Genomic DNA, 16,110 nt, shown 5'->3' on the forward strand with positions numbered 1-16,110 from the left:
ATCAAGAATCAAGGCAGGAGGGCTGTTCTCTACTCCATGCTCAGTGGAAAGCTGGGTAGAAAAGCTGGGTTACCCTGCTTTTAGAAAACTGGGTTGGAAGGATATGTGTGTGGGTTCTGATGATAATACAGATCAGATGTAGCCCACCTTCTACTCTGATTTTAAGAGTCATATGAACCAGCCTACTCTGTTTTTAGATGATGCATGCATACATCACAGGAAGAGGCATCTCTCTCCCCCACACACAGGAGAGCCATTCCCTCCTGTGTAGGTGGGGGGTGCCTCTACCTATGACAGGGAATGCCTGTGAAACATGCAGGCATCATCCTAAAACGGAGTATTTTTTTCTCTTTCAAGTCCCATATTTTTCTCCTAAGCAAAAGTAGGCAGCCAGTTTAATTAATTAATTATTGACCAGAACAAAACATTACAGCCCCGGTTCTTAGCATGTCGGGCCCCTCCTGGTGCATCAAGGGCCTCTTCTTCGCCACATGGCCACTCTTACCTAGTGCAGCTTGAGGGAGGAGAGCTGGTCTGGTGGGAGCAAGCATGACTTGTCCCTTTTGCTACGCAGGGTCTGCCCTGGTTGCATATGAATGGGAGACTAGAAATGTGAGCACTGGAAGTTATTCCCCTCAGGGGATGGAGCTGCTCTGGGAAGAGCAACGAGGTTCCAAATTCCCTCCCTGGCATCTCCAAGATGGGACAGAGAGAAATTCCTGCCTGCAACCTTGGAGAAGCCGCTGCCAGTCTGTGAAGGCAGTAATGAGCGAGATAGACTAAGGGTCTGATTCAGTATATGGCAGCTTCCTATGTTCCAGCTGGGATTGTCGTGAACCTTTTGTTCTCAGCAGTTTGGCTGTCAATAGACAAAAGCAAGGATTGCAGACGAGCTTAAAAAAAAAAAAGTGTGTGTTGCCTTTAAAAGAAACCACCTTGAAAGAGAGCTGGAAGGATGCTGTGTGTCCTTACCTGACACTGTCCTGACAGAGGTAGCTTATGAAAAGAATTAATAGCCTTGCAACAGCTACAGAGAACACCTGTGGGGGTTATATTGCTTCACGGTACAGCTAGTTTCCATTACTGCCTACAGTCAGAGATCCCCACTAGCTCCATGGAACATAGGAACATAGGAAGCTGCCTTGTACTGAGTCAAGCCCTTGTCCATTTAGCCCAGCATTGTCTACACTGACCGGCAGCAGCTTCTCCAAGGTTGCAGCAGGCAGGAGTCTCTCTCAGAACTATCTTGGAGATGCTGCCAGGGAGGGAACACGGAACCCTCTGCATACAAACATGCAGGTGCTCTTCCCAGAGCGGCCCCATCCCCTCAGGGGAATATCTTCCAATGCTCACACATGTATTCTCCCGTTCAAATGCAAACCAGGGCAGACCCTGCTGAGCAAAGGGGGACTATCCATGCTTGCTACCACAAGACCAACTCTCCTCTGAGCTGCAGCCACATCCCCTCAGGGGAATCTCTTGCAACAGACAGCACTGGACATCTAGCCCCCCCATCCAATTGCAAGCCAAGGTGGCCCCCGCTTAGCAGAGAGGGCAATTCCTGCTTGCTACTGCGACACTGGCTTCATCCCCTTAGGCCAGAGGTTCTCAGCCTTGGGACCCCAGATGTTGTTGGACTACAATTCCCATCACCTCCAGCCACAATGGACACCAATATCCGGGGGGGGGGCAAACTTCGGAACACCCGCAATAGCACCCAGGAGCCCTTTCCACATCTCGGCGGCTTTGATCCACAGTGGATCCTTCCCGCAGCTGATACTATAGAAGGGAGAAAAGGAAAGCTGGGAGTTCCGATCGCGGCGTTCTTGCGTCACGTCTGTTTGGGCTCTTGAACTTTGTACCCTTTGATGCAGAGGCTTTTGCAGCGAACACCCAACTTAATGGGTTTTCTTCCAGGAAGAATATTGATTGTCTCAGCAGGCTGATGCTGCAGCAGAGGCTTTCTTGTGCCGAGCTCTCGGTATCTATGCAACCACCGTGGGTACCCCTTCCTGCGTCCTTGAGAGGGGCTTTCTTCCATGTGGACGTTGGGCTCGGCTCTCCTCTTCGGCATGCGGCCTCTGAACCACAGAGGTTTGGATGGTGCCTCTCACTCAAGTGGCTCAATCTTGATTAGTAACGGAAGGGACCTTGACTGGGCAGGGGTGGGGGGTTCGAGGGGAGTGAGCAGCTTTTGATCCATCTGGGTGGGAAGAGATGTGGGCGTGGGGACGCCTCCGCGGGAGGCAGAAATGGGATTTCTGCTCGCGTGGGGGTGATTAGCGGCAACAGCAAATGACAGAGCCTCCATATCCAGGCACAGTATACCTCTGGCACTGGGGAGAAGACAAGGAGGAGAGCTGGTCTCGTTGTAGCAAGCATGGATGGTGCCCTTTGCTAAGCAGGGCCCACCTTGGTTTGCATTTGAATGGGAGACTCCAGGTGTGAGCACTGCAAGGTATTTTCCCGAGGGGAGGGGGCCGCTCTGGGAAGAGCATCAGCGGGTTCCAAGTTCCCTCCCTGGCGGCATCTCCAAGATAGGGTTGAGAGAGGCTCCTGCCCGCAACCTTGGAGAAGCCGCTGCCAGTCTGGGTAGACGATACTGAGCTGGGTGGACCAAGGATGTGCCTCAGTCTGTGTTGGCTTCTAGGCCAGGCCTGCCCGGAGAGCCTTATCATTCGGGCCCTGGTTGCTGTCGCACTTCTTGGGCAGACCAGGAGAAACAAGTCCTGACAGGAGCTGTGGAAGCAGTGGAGAGTCGACGAGGCCCGGAGGCCTTGATCCTGGACTCCCAGGGCAGCCCTCCTCCCAAGGAGACCTCCAGGCGGGTTTCCCCTCCTCTTGAGGAGACCCATTGGGAGGGCGGCCCTGAGCAGCCAGGCATGGGCACCACTGTGGGAGTCAGAGCTCTGCCCTGGCCCAGGGTCGCCTCTACTCCTGGGGATCCAGCGGCCCTGAAGGGAGCTCTGGAGAGGAGCTGCAACTCCATTGGGGCCCTGGGGCCCTCAGCGCCCCAAGATCCCCCAGGGGGAGCGGCTGCTCTGGGTTTCGCCCTCCCAGGAGGCTGTTGCCAGGGTGGATTTCCTTTCCCCTCCAAGCCAGTCTCCCTTGGGTCCGGGTGAGTCTGGTCACTGCTCGATCCTTTGGCACGAGTGGAGAACAGCAGGGGAGGAGTGCGGAGGAGAGAGGCAGTGGGGCTCGCGCTTACCTGTCCAGCAGGGCGTCAAAGCAAAGGACGGCATTGTCTCGCTGCACCGCCAGGACCAGACAGGAGCCTCCCGTCAGCTGGGAACTCTGCAAGAGACAGGAGAGCAGGGACCCTCATAAGGAGACCCACTGCCAGGGTCGAGATGTGCACCGGGCATCCAACTGCATGTGACGTGGAGGCAAAGCACCCTCTTGCATCTGAAGGTGCTCATGATTACACACTTTCCCCATGGTGTTGTTATTTGCTACATCATCATCATCATCATCTAACTGAGCTTGAAGGCACCTTTCAAAGTGGTGATTCTCTTATATTCAGCAGGGGGGGAGCAACTGGCCCTATCTGTCCCCAGCACAGCATCCCTCCAGTGGCTGTTGCTGGCGCCTACCTTCCGTTTCTCTTTTTAGATTGTAAGCCCTTTGGGGAGAGGGAGCCATCCTATTTATGTATTGCTTATTTTTCTACGTATAGACAGGTCTGCAAACCATGTGTAGACAGGTTTGACGTAGAACACGTTCAAAGTTGTTTGGGGTCGAACTGAACCACCCTCTGTTCAGTCCAACCCCAGCCTGAACCACATACCCACCCGGGGGTTCGTGAGTTTTAAATACTTTAAAAAGTTTCTAACTTACCCCTTCCGGGGGAGTTGTCCAAGATGGCGGTGGGTGGGTGTGTCTGCTGAGGTTCCCTCTCCCCCTGCTGGCCTCCCTTATTTCAGAAATAGGCCATTTGGCCACTCCGGCTAGTTTTCAGCCTTTCCCCCTTGGCACAGTGGCCATTTTGGAGGCTGCCACGCCTGCACAATGGGCCTCTGCATGGCCGGGGGTAAGTTAAAAAAATTAAAAAAAAAAAAAAAAAAAACCCTTGCGAACCCTCCCTGGACCAAACCGAACTGGGAGGGTTCAAAACCAAACTGGCCCAGTCCAGGTCCGGTTCGGACTCGAACTGGACCAGCCAGTTCTGGCACACCCCTAACCCAGGCTGGGAATCACTGCCCTAAGGGGGAAATCTTACCATGCTCCCATGTAGTCTCCTATTCAAATGCAAACCAGGGCGGACCCTGCTTAGCAAAGGGGACAATCCATGCTCGCTCCCGGAAGGCCATCCTCTGGGAGTGATCACTAAAAGGAATGCCCTTGTTCCAAAGCATTGGGCCTCTGTGTATTAGATATCGGGGGCGAGCAGCAGATGAGAAGAGGGAGCCATCACAGTTCGGAAGTGTTTGTGAGAGGCTGGCAGCTTGTAGAGAGAGGCAATGCTGGTCCGGGATGGACTTTGGCCTGCCCCCCCCCAAAGGCCGTACCTATGGCGATCTTTAGGTATGGTTGGCGCCAGTAGCATTGTGTGCCTCCGTTGGCCTTGGGCATCTCTCCATGCCCTCCTGTGCAACACGCAGGGCCACTGTTTCATTCCAGCCAGTTCCCAGCACGGGGAAGTATTTCACGCCGCAGCAGGGAAACAGAAAGCCATGGCCTTAATCAGCTCCGCAGGTCTCAAGGTGGTCATTCCAATCACTGGAGCTCAACGTGACATATGGACAGTGATTGCCTTGCCTGGATCCGGAGAATGAGGCCACCGCTCAATCTCCCTGCCCTCCGTTTTTGTGCCAGGACGTGAGCTGGAGCAGAAGCCGGCAGGGTTTTTTTGGCTGTCGTGGGAGCCGGGGAATCATATCAGGCAGGCGGGGTTGTGCTGGGCACCATGGCATGACTAGTTTGCGGTGTGCTGAAATCGGCTCAGATCCCACTTCCCTTAAATCCTGGTTCTATTCCTTTATCCATCCCTCCGTCCCTCCATCCACAGGCAGGTTCAGACATAAGGTAGAACCATGGCTTATTTCATCTAACTGCGGCTACTTTTTGTCTTTCCCCCAATTGTCTGCCTGAGCCACAGAGGGTCCTGCCAGCTGACCTTCCTTCTCCTTGGGCAGGCAAAACTGCAAAGGAACACAGCAGGATGCCGACTACTGAGTCAGACCCTTGGCCCATCTAGTTCAGCATTGTCTGCTCTAACCGGCAGCAGCTCTCTGGGCCGTCAGACCGCAATTCTTCTCAGCCAAAACAAAAGCAACAACAAATGTTTATCTACTGCTTTTCCACAAACGTTTCCAAAGCGGTTTACATAGAGAAATAACAAACAAGCAAATTAAAACAACAACAACTGAAAACACACCTTTTAAAGGAGGCTTTTTAAGGCTCCATCTTTGGTTACATCTGGTGGGGTCTTTAGTTTTTCATTTTTATAAGGCTTCGTTTTTCACTTTTAAAATAACTTTTAATTTGAACTTAATACGGAGTGGAGTTTTTAACTGGACTTTTAAACTTGTTCACTCCGTTGGGTTAACTGTATTACTTGTATTGTATATTGTATCTATTCCATTGTTGTGAGCTACCCCGAGCAGCAGTGTACTGGTGGGGCGGGGTATGAATGAATGAATGAATGAATGAATGAATGGTGGTGGAGCGGGTGGATTCAATGTGTCCTCCTCTGACTGAGGGGATCTCTGTCCCGGGGCCATGACATAGCACTTACAGAGGCATCAACCCTCCCCACAATGACTCCTCCAGCACCTGGAATTCAGTGGCATTAGACTGCCTCGGAACATGGAGGATCCATTTAGTCATTATCTCCAAAGGGTTCTGTGTAGGACTGGGATAAAACACCGGCTCCAACTGCCTCGCCCTTGTCCTGGGCAGTGGAGTCGGACCCTGCTTTTGCCAGTGTTTGGGGATGGGTGGGGACAGGGAGAGATCCTCTAGATTGCCATAGCAATGCAGGGACAGCCTATACCTTCAGGCACTGTGTGAGGCCTCCAGCACAGCATCGGGACCACACCTAAACGACTGGGTCATGGTCCTTCATCTTCTCATAGAAACACAAGAAGCTGCTAAGTCAGACCCTTGGTCCATCCAGCTCAGTATTGTCTGCACTGACTGGCAGCAGCTCCTCAAGGTTTCAGGCAGGGGTCTCTCCCAGCCCTACCTGGAGATGCTGCCAGGAAGTGAACCTGAGACCTTCTGCATGTGAAGCAAGAGCACTTCCGCTACTCTATGGCCCCATCCCCCTAAGGGGAATCCATTACAGCGCTCACATGCAGTCTCCCATCCAAATGCAAACCAAGGCAGACACTGCTTAGCAAAGAGGACCATTCCTGCTCGCTACCACAAAACCAGCTCTTCTCGGGTTGCCTTGAGAACCGAGGGCTTGGGACAGGCTGCTTCTCGGTCTCTGTGCTGCTTCTTTCATGGCTACAGACTGCCGGGGGGGGGGGGCGGGGGAATGAAATGAAGGTACATTTTGGGCGGAGGTCCGTGGGAAGCATTGATGGTTGCTCAGCCAAACAAGGACCATCCCTAGCAAGGAGGAGACCTGCTTATTTAGAAGGTAACCTCATACCAAGATTGCCGCCTCGCTCTCCTCGGTACCCAGGATTTCAGAGATAAAGCGGGCCTGCGCCTCGTTCATCATGGTGAGCCGCGCCCCCGTCACCAGGAAGCCTTGACCAATCAGCTGCTCCAGGAGCTCCACGTAGTGGGGCCACCCCGTCCCCTGAAGAATGGTTTCCGGGAGGATCAAGGCCGTGGACTGGCAGAGCACAGCAAGGCCAGGTTGATCTAAGCGGGGAAGAAAGGAACCGATGAACTTTTACGTCTCTTAAACAGCCCCGCCAGGGTTTCCTGTAACATTCTCAGATATTGTGGACTAGAACTCCCATCCGCAATGGCCTTTGGCTGGGGATGATGGGAGTTGTAGCCAACAACATCTGAGAATCCCTGTTGCGGAGAATGTGATGTGAATCAAAGCCTATTTAGCAGAGAAACCCAGAATGTTGAGAACAGAGCTCAGGGAGGAGATCTGGAGACTAAAGACTAAAAAAAGAGTAAAGGTGTATTTTAAGGTTACAAACTTGAATAGAAAGCCTGCATCTGGCACTAGCTACTTCATGGTGGAAGAAGAAAGAAATAGAGAGCACAGAAGAAGGGAGTGTCCTAAGAACATCAGTCTACCAATCTCAAGAGATGCAGAGCAGAGATACAAGAGCAAATGTAGTAATAGTATCCTAGTAGTATAGTAATAGTATCCTAGTAGTATAGTAATAGTATCCTAATAGTATAGAAATAGTATCCTAGTAGTATAGTATTAGTAGTTTTCATCTACATTAGACACGGCTCTAAATTGAGTCGGAGGAGCGCCCAGCCAGGGTAGGAAAGCCTTATGCACTCCTGTTGGGCAGTTGGGTGTTTGCAGAGATCAGGGTAGGAGGAAGGGAGAGTGAGCATGTGGGAGACAAGAGCTTGGTTGGATGGGTGCGGCCAGCATACGTTTTGTCCCCAGCATTTTATCAAAGACGGATGAAAAGCCATCCTCCCCAGCTCCCAGCTCCGACACGCTCACTCTCCCTTCCTTCTACTTTGTTGTTTGGGTTTATAACCCTATTGATTTGAGGTCTATTTTCCACCCCAAAAGGAGTGGGAGCCTCATCAGTCTGCATCAGGAAAGGTACAGGCCACGTGTAGACCTGAATTCCTCTGCAGAGGGTTTTCTCGTATAGTGAACATCACGTGGACTTAACCTAGCATAATTCCAGGGTGAATTCTGTTTTGCAGAATCACTTGCTGTTCATGTCCTGGACGCTAATGTCCTAGGGAAAGACAGATTATGTGCCTCAATTCCGGCTGGCTTTTATATTCCAAAATGAGAAAATCAATGGTGTCACATTTGCAGTGTTTCATATTTTCTTTCCATGTGAAGTCTGCTTGTGTGTCTGTGCAGATTCCAAAGGACGTGTTTCTTGGGTGTGCAGCACTGCCCTCTAGTGCTCCAACTGGGTTCGGAGCCGAAGATGCTCCTTCTTTATTAACAGCACTCAAGGGTCATAATGCCCCAGTTTCCCCTGAATAATCTTACTCTGGAAAGGACTTGTCAGCCCAGCTGCAATGTCAGTACAGTATCATATATCACCTCTTCTCGGGAGGCAAGGAAGAGGCATTTCAGGGCAACGTAGAGACCATTTGTGCTGCTCTATATAAGACCTCGAATAAGAGAGCAGATATTTCATTGTACCTTCCGGAGAATTACATAGGGAAGCTCTCCCCAAACCTCAGGTGGGAAGCAGAGGGATTGGAGATGCATGTTTGTAGGTAATACATTAGGCATGGTCTGGAGAACATGGATAGGAAGAAGTTCTCCGCTATCTCCCACAACACTAGAACCAGGGGTCATCCCCTGAAACTGACGGCCAAGAAATTTAGGACCGACAAAAGGAAGGACTTTCCCACACCACACAGAATTAAGCTATGGAATTCTCTGCCGTGGGATGTGGTGATGGCCACTAGCTTGGATAGCTTCAAGTGGGGCTTAGACAAATTCTTGGAGGTCAGGTCTTTCAATGGTTACTAGTCTGGATGGCTATAGGCCAGCTCCAGCCTCAAAGGCAAGATGCCTCCGAGTACCAGTTGCAGGGGAGCAACAGCAGGAGAAGGGGCATGCCTTCATCTCTTGCCTGTGGGCTTCCTAAAGACATCTGGTGGCCCACTGTGGGGAATAGGAAGCTGGACTAGATGGGCCTTGGGCCTGATCCAGCAGGTCTCTTCTTATGTTCTTGTTTGAAGGTAAAGCAAACATGAATGGGAAGGCTAGATGGAACCTTCATCCCCAATATGTCAGTTTCTGCAAGCACTGAGGGTTTGGGTTTTTTGGGGTGTTTTTTTTGCCCAGTTCAACAGTAAGGGTAAAGTGTGCCGTCAAGTCGAATTTAACTCCTGGCGCCCACAGAGCCCTGTGGTTGTCTTTGGTAGAATACAGGAGAGGTTTCCCATTGCCTCCTCCCACACAGTATGAGATGATGGCCTTTCAGCACCTTCCTAGATCGCTGCTGCCCGATATAGTACCAGCGGGGATTCGAACCGGCAGCCTTCTGCTTGTTAGTCAAGCATTTCCCCGTTGCTAATCATGGGAATTTAGACTTTTCAAACCACTTGCAGGCCAAGATCGAGAGTCCCTCAAGCATCCGCGCTTGAATTCTAGCCAACAGCCAGCGTAAACCAAAACACTGTTTCATGGTGGTCTCATCACTGATATTTGCTGGGCTCTCCAAAGCTTCTGGCATCCCAGCAGTTAACAAGGCCTGACTTCGACACCCCAGCCCTGCCTACCACCAGCAGACATCAATATCAGTTCAGGCTGCCTCCTGTTTGCTGTGCTACCCAATTAGTCTTTCGGCTCATAACCGGAGAGTGACACATTTCCTCACCTAGAGCCCCGGGTGGCTCCACATCCAGGAAATTGAGAGGCCTTCCGGCCGCGCGTTTTACCAGCCTGCGCCGCTTGTCCTCTTCAAGACAGACCACAGGGTCCCACGTCATGGTGCAGATCTGCAGGGGGAAATCAGGAGACAGCATATTGGGGTGTGTGTGTGTGTGTGTGTGGCTACTGCTGTTACCTGGAAACAGACAAAACTTGGGAAGAATTATTACAGCAAGCCCAGAAAAAGGGTTCGTCTCATGGCATTTCTACGGAAAGATAACAGCTGCCGGTTGGCAAAATTCACAGTACTGATGAAAAGGAATTCTTCATAACCTTGTTCTGTAGGGTTTGATCCTACACTTCTGGGATCCCAGAGCCAGAAGGACTTTCGTGGAATATTTGATGGATATTTGATATTTCAGTGTCTCAGTGCAAACACCTCTTGTATGTATTTTTATCAGTCAATCAATCATCTTTATCATGGTCCAAGACCAGCATATGTATTTATATAAAGCAGGAGTTCTCAAGTGTGGGTCCCCGGCTGTGGTTGGACTACAACTCCCATCATCCTTTGGGAGGATGATGGGAGTTGTAGTCCAATAACAGCTGGAGGGCTAAACTTGGTAAGCCTAACTATATTTGGGAGGCATATTGGGTGGGATAGGGGAAGGAAAACCAACCAAATATAAAAGACAGGGCATTGTGGGTGGGGATGATGGGAGTTGTAGTCCAACAGCTGGCGGGCTGAACCTGGGTACCCAGAGCGAACACTATTTGGAAGGCATATTTGGTGGGACGGAGGAAGGCAAAGACACCAAATATAAAAGGAAGGAGTGGAATCCAGATGTGTGCCAACTGTCCAAAAGAAACATCAGGGAAAACTAGCCTCCTACCTCTTTTTCCTCTACTGCTGGACACTCAGCACCACACAACCCTTCCGGAAAAAACAGCCGAATGTCCCGAAGAGCAACACAATAAGACGTGGAGCCTGAGAGAGAGAAATACAAAGGGATGATTCTATCAGGCAATGAATTAAACATCGCCTCTGTTCTGGCTCGTCTCCTGGGATGATTGATGGCCCACCGATTCCTGGAGAAATTGCTTTAAAGGGCAGCACTGTTCGGCACTGTAACGGCAAACATTTAAGGCTATTATGCCGAGAATGGCTTCATTGTCTCCTTTCTATGTTGACTCCGCTCTCATTATGACTCGGCCTGTTCCTCCTACAAACACCGCATCAACATCTTCTTCCTTTCAGTGGAGTAATAAAAGGGCGAGGAAAATCCAAATGGGGATCGTGGGTCATGTGGGCCACCTGGGGCTGCCGGATGCAATGGAGTTATCAGGAAATGAAATCGTTCCGACAGAATGCCGTCTCCGTCTTTTTCTCTATGTGTAAATATGGGTAGCTGGATATTGGTTCACTCGTCTTTCCTCGTTTACCACCCATTCATTTCTCTGTCCCTCTGCGTGTTTGTTCGTGGTACCCCTGCTCACTGAGCAAAGAGGCACTTTTTAAAGTGGCGATACTCTGATCTTCAGTGGGGTGGGGCGGAAGTAATGGGCCCAGTTCACCCCCCCCACCCCAGGACAGCATCCTACAAGTGGCTGTTTCTCATGTGTACCTGATGTTTCTGTTAGACTGTGAGCCCTTTGGGGACAGGGAGCCATCTTATTCATTTTTTGGGTTTATTTCTCTGTGTAGACTGTGCTGAGAACTTCTGTTGATAAAGGTAAAGGTAAAGTGTCGAGTCGGTGTCAACCAGAGGTGCACCTAAATAATTTTGCAGCCTGGACCTAAAAGCCTTTGGTGCCCCCCCCTACAAATTAAACCTCATCATGCTCCACACCATCATGGGCCACCACACCACCTGGGGCAGACTAAAGAGGATTTGGGGGGGCAGGGACTGTGGAGGCCCTAGACTTCAGCCCCAAAGTCCAGGGCTAAGAGTGCCTCTGGTCTTGATTCCTGGCAACCCCAGAGCCCTGTGGTTGTATTTGGTAGAATACAGGAAGGGTCTACCATCTATTCATTCATTCATTCATTCGATTTCTATACTGCCCTTCCAAAAGTGGCTCAGGGCAGTTTACACAGAGAAATAATAAATAAATAAGATGGATCCTTGTCCCCAAAGGGCTCACATTCTAAAAATGGCTGAAGATAGTGAAGATCACGGTCCTAAGCTTTCTGAAGTGACTAGACTCACCATAAAAGCCATTCCGGACTGGGCTGAGGCCATACAGAGCTCTCCAAAAGAACGGATGTCTCGCCTGGGCCCACTTGGGGTCTTCGGGGCCAAGCAAATCCAGAAGTTTCTTCACAGCATTTTCTCGCTGAAGGCAAAGCACCAAGGAGAAGCCGGAGGTCAGGTAGCTGGCGTGAGCCTCTAAGGTAGCAGGGTCCTGGGCAGACAAGAAAAGGGGGTTATAGAAGACTTTCCTGTTGAATTAGACAGAAATAGGGACCGGCGAACCAGTACAAAAGTCAGTCACTGGGGATGGTTCTGAAAAAACAGTTTTCATCCAGATTTCCCCTTCAATTCCGGACTTCCCAATTACCTTACTGGGTCCACACTTTTATTGGACAAGGCAAAGGCCAGGACAAAAAGGGGAAAAAAGAAAATAAAAGGAATATATAGAAGTCTATCAACTGAGCAGTTAACGATACATATCACAATATATTGTTCCTCCCATAAGGAACCCACATAAGGTATCCTATTAAAACAAACATAGACGCTTTATACATCACCCCCAAATTGCGACATGACAACAAAACTGAAATTGCTTTAGTGTCTGTCTTGGACTTGATCCAACAAGAGCTGGAATAGTCCCCTTTGCTAAGTAGGCTCTGCCCTGGTTTGCATTTGAATGGGAGACTACGTGTGAGCATTGGAAGAAATCCTCTTCAGGGGACGGGGTTGCTCTGGGAAGAGCATCAACATGCTTGCAGGCAGAAGGTTCCAAGTTCCCTCCCTGGCAGCATCTCCAAGATAGGGCTGGGAGAGACTCCTGCCTGCAACCTTGGAGAAGCCGCTGCCAGTCTGTGTAGACAAAACTGAGCTAGATGGACCAAGGGTCTGACTCAGTGGAAGGCAGCTGCCCATCTTCTTTTGTAAGGAAATTGTAACATATGCAGCACCCATCCTATAAGCAGAGCTAATGAGATGAAGTCAGAAGATGGGATCTGAAGCGGGGGAAGGCGGTTCACGATGTAAACAGCATATCAATCTGCTTTTTTATGAGGCTGTAAAGCTCAGATTTATAATCAGGCCTGTTTAATCAACCCCCATCCTCATTTTAAAATTAAGTATCACGATTGATTTGCAGTCTGCAGCGAGAAGCACCGTTACAGTTAATAAGATGAGCAAAGCCACAACAAAACAGCAGTTCATTGCATTCTGGGCGGGGTGTCAAAGGCCAAGAGAGGAAGCACTTAGTGATGCTCAGTGCGGGTGCTTGAGAAGAAAGCACCCGCTTTCACCCGCTGTGGCTGTGTTGCTACGGTTCTTTGAGGCAGAGGGGTGTATGGCTGGCCTGGCCAGGGGCGGCCGTTCCATGAGGCTAGGTGAGGACGTTGTCTCCGGCGGCGGGTTATTGTGGCACCAGCAGGGTGCAAGGACATCAGGGGCAAAGGAGGGCTGGCGGTGGTCCTGGGACTGGATGGGAGGGTGGAGGACATGCGTGCCCCCCTCTGCCACCGGGCCCACTACCTAGGGATGTCTGAGCTGGACGGTAGCCCGATTCGGCTTGAATCCAGACCGGCTTCGAGCCTCCCCACGTGGCTCGGGCTCGATTGGCCTGAACAATCATTTGGGAGGCAGGCGGGGTGGGAGGAGTCGTCCTACCACTGCCTCCCAAGCCCCCGCTGTGGGTAAAGGAACTCTTTTCAGCCCCCGCCCCCACAACTTGAAGGTTAAACGGAAGCCTTTTAAGGCTAGGAAAGCCCATGTACTTGTAAAGGGAGTCCTAGCTGGGTCCCCTTTTACAAGAATAACCCACCCCCCAAGTTGGTTGCGGGGGTGGTGGTCTGGTGCGATCCGGTTCCGCAGGGGGTGGTCTGGTCCAAATGTGGACTGGCACCCCTACTTGGGGGGCTGGTCCAGGTCGACCTCAGACTGCCGAACCGGGCTGGCTCGATGTCGGGCCTGGCTCGATACGGGCCGGCTCGCACATCCCTACCGCTACCCTGTTCTGGTTATGTCCATCCTGTCCAAGTCAGCACACCAGCACAGGAGGCGTTGCCAGTACCAGGTAAGATGGGCGGCCATTCATTCATTCATTCCAGCCAGCACTTTCTGCATGGGTCGGGCTGGGTGCTTCCTTCTTCTTCCTCGTTCATGAGGAAAGAGGAAAGAAGTATTCAGACAGGCCAGCACCGAACACGCTTGCCGGCTGGACAGGCCACATGGGCAGTGGCGAAAGGAGGCAGGCCCAGCTTCTAGTGGTGGCTAGTGACCAGCCATGTGTAGCACCCACTGGCAGTGGCTCCAGCATCACTGGGGGAGGTGAGAGCGTGCCCTAGGAGCCCCCACAGGGCCCGCAGCCCAGCAATGTTTGTCCCCCCTGTTCCACGGTAGCAAGCTGCCTCATACTGAGTCAGACCCTTGGTCCATCTAGCTCAGTACTGTCTACACTGACTGGCAGATGCTACCTGGAGATGCCACCTTGCAAAGCAGATGCGCTTCCAGTGAGCTACGGCCCAACCCCTTAGGGGCATCTCTTAAAGAGTTCCTATGTGGTCTCTCATCCAAATACAAACCAAGATGAGCCCTGCTTAGCAAAGGGGACAAATCACGCTGGCTACCACAAAACCAGCTTTCCTTTAGGACTGGCCCTTTGTCTAGTTTGACTTGTTGCCTCTTGGCTCGCGACACAATGGCGGCTCTCACGAACCGGTTGCGCTTCGGATGAAAGCAGTGCGTCGACATCCTCGGCTTTCAGGCGTAGATGCTTCATTCCGACCAGGTGGAATTTCTCTAGGTTCAGTTTCCGGAGGATCCTCGCCAGGTTACCGGCCCACACCCCTGGTTTGACCAACAGCACTGTGCAGAGGAGCTGAGCGCCTGCAAAAAGAAGAAGCCGACGCGAATGCGGTGAGGAATATTTTGCAGACCGGGCAGGAATATGTATAATATGTATTTCTCGATGTGAACTGCTTTGGGGACTTTTGTCGGAAAGCGGTATATAAATATTCTTCTTCCTTGTCATAGTAATAGTAGTAGTAGATTCACCTGCTCACCTTCTGAATCTTAAGGCAGCATTGTCAAACGTGGATCTCCAGGTGCTGTTGGACTACAACTCCCACCATCCTCTGTTACCCTGTTAGGTGTGGCAGGGGGCGATGGGAGTTGTAGTCCAACGCCACCTGGGGACCCAAGTTTAGAAACCTCTGCCTTAAGTCCTCTCACCCCAAAATCGTTAGCCATGAGGCTGGACACAAGGGGGAGGGGAACAGAAACAGAGCAAGAGGAAAGCAGGAAAAAGAAGGTGGCCAGTGTTAAAGACAGGTGTGACCCAGATCCTAATCCTAGCCCCATTTCCTGCCATGAAGCTTTATAAAAACCGCCAGCCACGGTTCTGGGGAAGCCTTTCTCATTCTTTCTAGGAGATGTGAGTCATCGGTCTCAGAAGACCTGGAATGCAATATTCATGTTTCCCCTGAAACTGGGATTTCATTTTAGATGGAGGAAGCATATGATCCATTCATTCGGAACAAGGAGAGTGCTCTCTGATCCTCGACATTCCCTTCCCTCTAGTGAACTGGATTGCTTTTATTCCACTGCTCCAAGCTCTCCCGCTCCTTCTCTCTGCTTTAGGGCTGAAACAAAACTTTGCTAGCAAGTTTTTTCAGCTCAAAAGGGATTTTTTTTTTTAAGTGTGGTGGAAATTTTCACGAAAACCCACCTCTGCTCTTTCTTTTCTTTTCTGCCACCTGCTCATGGTCCTGGTGATGCAAGTGACTGATGCTTGTGGCAATTTTGCATCCTTTCTTTTTAACCCACAAGATGCTAGAGTGAAGGCAGGCAGTATAGCCGTCACTCTGATATGGCTTTATCATGACAACCCAATGTAGCCAATGACATCTGGCTATGTGGCAACTGGAAGTCAAAGCAGAGTGAGGGCAGTGCTGCCTACCTCACAGTGGTATCCTGTGGGGAAACAGATTTTTAAAATGGCACCTGATCACTACAATGCAAATATTTTGCCCGTCCCCAGCTTGTCCCACCCTGAAAAATCGCCCAGTGGAAGGCCTTGTTTGCACCCTATGGAGAACTCAGTCCATGTGCTTTTGTGGTGTGTGCTCTTCTGAGACTGCAGCGAGGTGTTATGCAGCCAAAACGGGATTGTGTCTACAAGACATGAATGCAGAGGCAGAGATTTGCAGAGAAAAAGCAGTGGAAAGAAAGGGGGGATTTCTGAATTTATTCTTACATTTATATCCCGCTTTTCCTCCGAGTAGCCCAGAGTAGTGCAGATGGTTCATGTTTATCCTCACAACAACCCTGAAAGGTAGGTTAGGCTGAGAGATATGTGACTGGCCCAGAGTCACCCAGTGAGTTTCATGGCCGAATGGAGATTGGAACCTGGGTCTCCCAGTCCTAGTCCAGCACTCTTAACCACTACACCACACTGGCTCTTAACCCTTTCCCCACCTGCCC

General features: G+C 50.9%; 1 protein-coding gene across 8 annotated transcripts in view; it reads right to left on the reverse strand.

Moving 5' to 3' along the window:
- The window catches only part of LOC128336298 (dynein axonemal assembly factor 8-like), a 93,438-nt gene that overhangs the window by 13,106 nt on the left and 64,222 nt on the right, over positions 1 to 16,110 (reverse strand). For all 8 annotated transcript variants that reach the window (XM_053275661.1, XM_053275662.1, XM_053275663.1 and 5 more), the window contains 6 exons: positions 14,345 to 14,514; positions 11,659 to 11,854; positions 10,345 to 10,439; positions 9,459 to 9,579; positions 6,602 to 6,819; positions 3,209 to 3,294 (listed from right to left, as the gene is read on the reverse strand). In XM_053275661.1, coding sequence (XP_053131636.1) covers positions 3,209 to 3,294; positions 6,602 to 6,819; positions 9,459 to 9,579; positions 10,345 to 10,439; positions 11,659 to 11,854; positions 14,345 to 14,514 — 886 coding nt within the window. The remainder of the gene's footprint in view (positions 1 to 3,208; positions 3,295 to 6,601; positions 6,820 to 9,458; positions 9,580 to 10,344; positions 10,440 to 11,658; positions 11,855 to 14,344; positions 14,515 to 16,110) is intronic.

The sequence above is a fragment of the Hemicordylus capensis genome, chromosome 13 (assembly GCF_027244095.1).
Source record: "Hemicordylus capensis ecotype Gifberg chromosome 13, rHemCap1.1.pri, whole genome shotgun sequence".
Taxonomy (NCBI): domain Eukaryota; kingdom Metazoa; phylum Chordata; class Lepidosauria; order Squamata; family Cordylidae; genus Hemicordylus; species Hemicordylus capensis.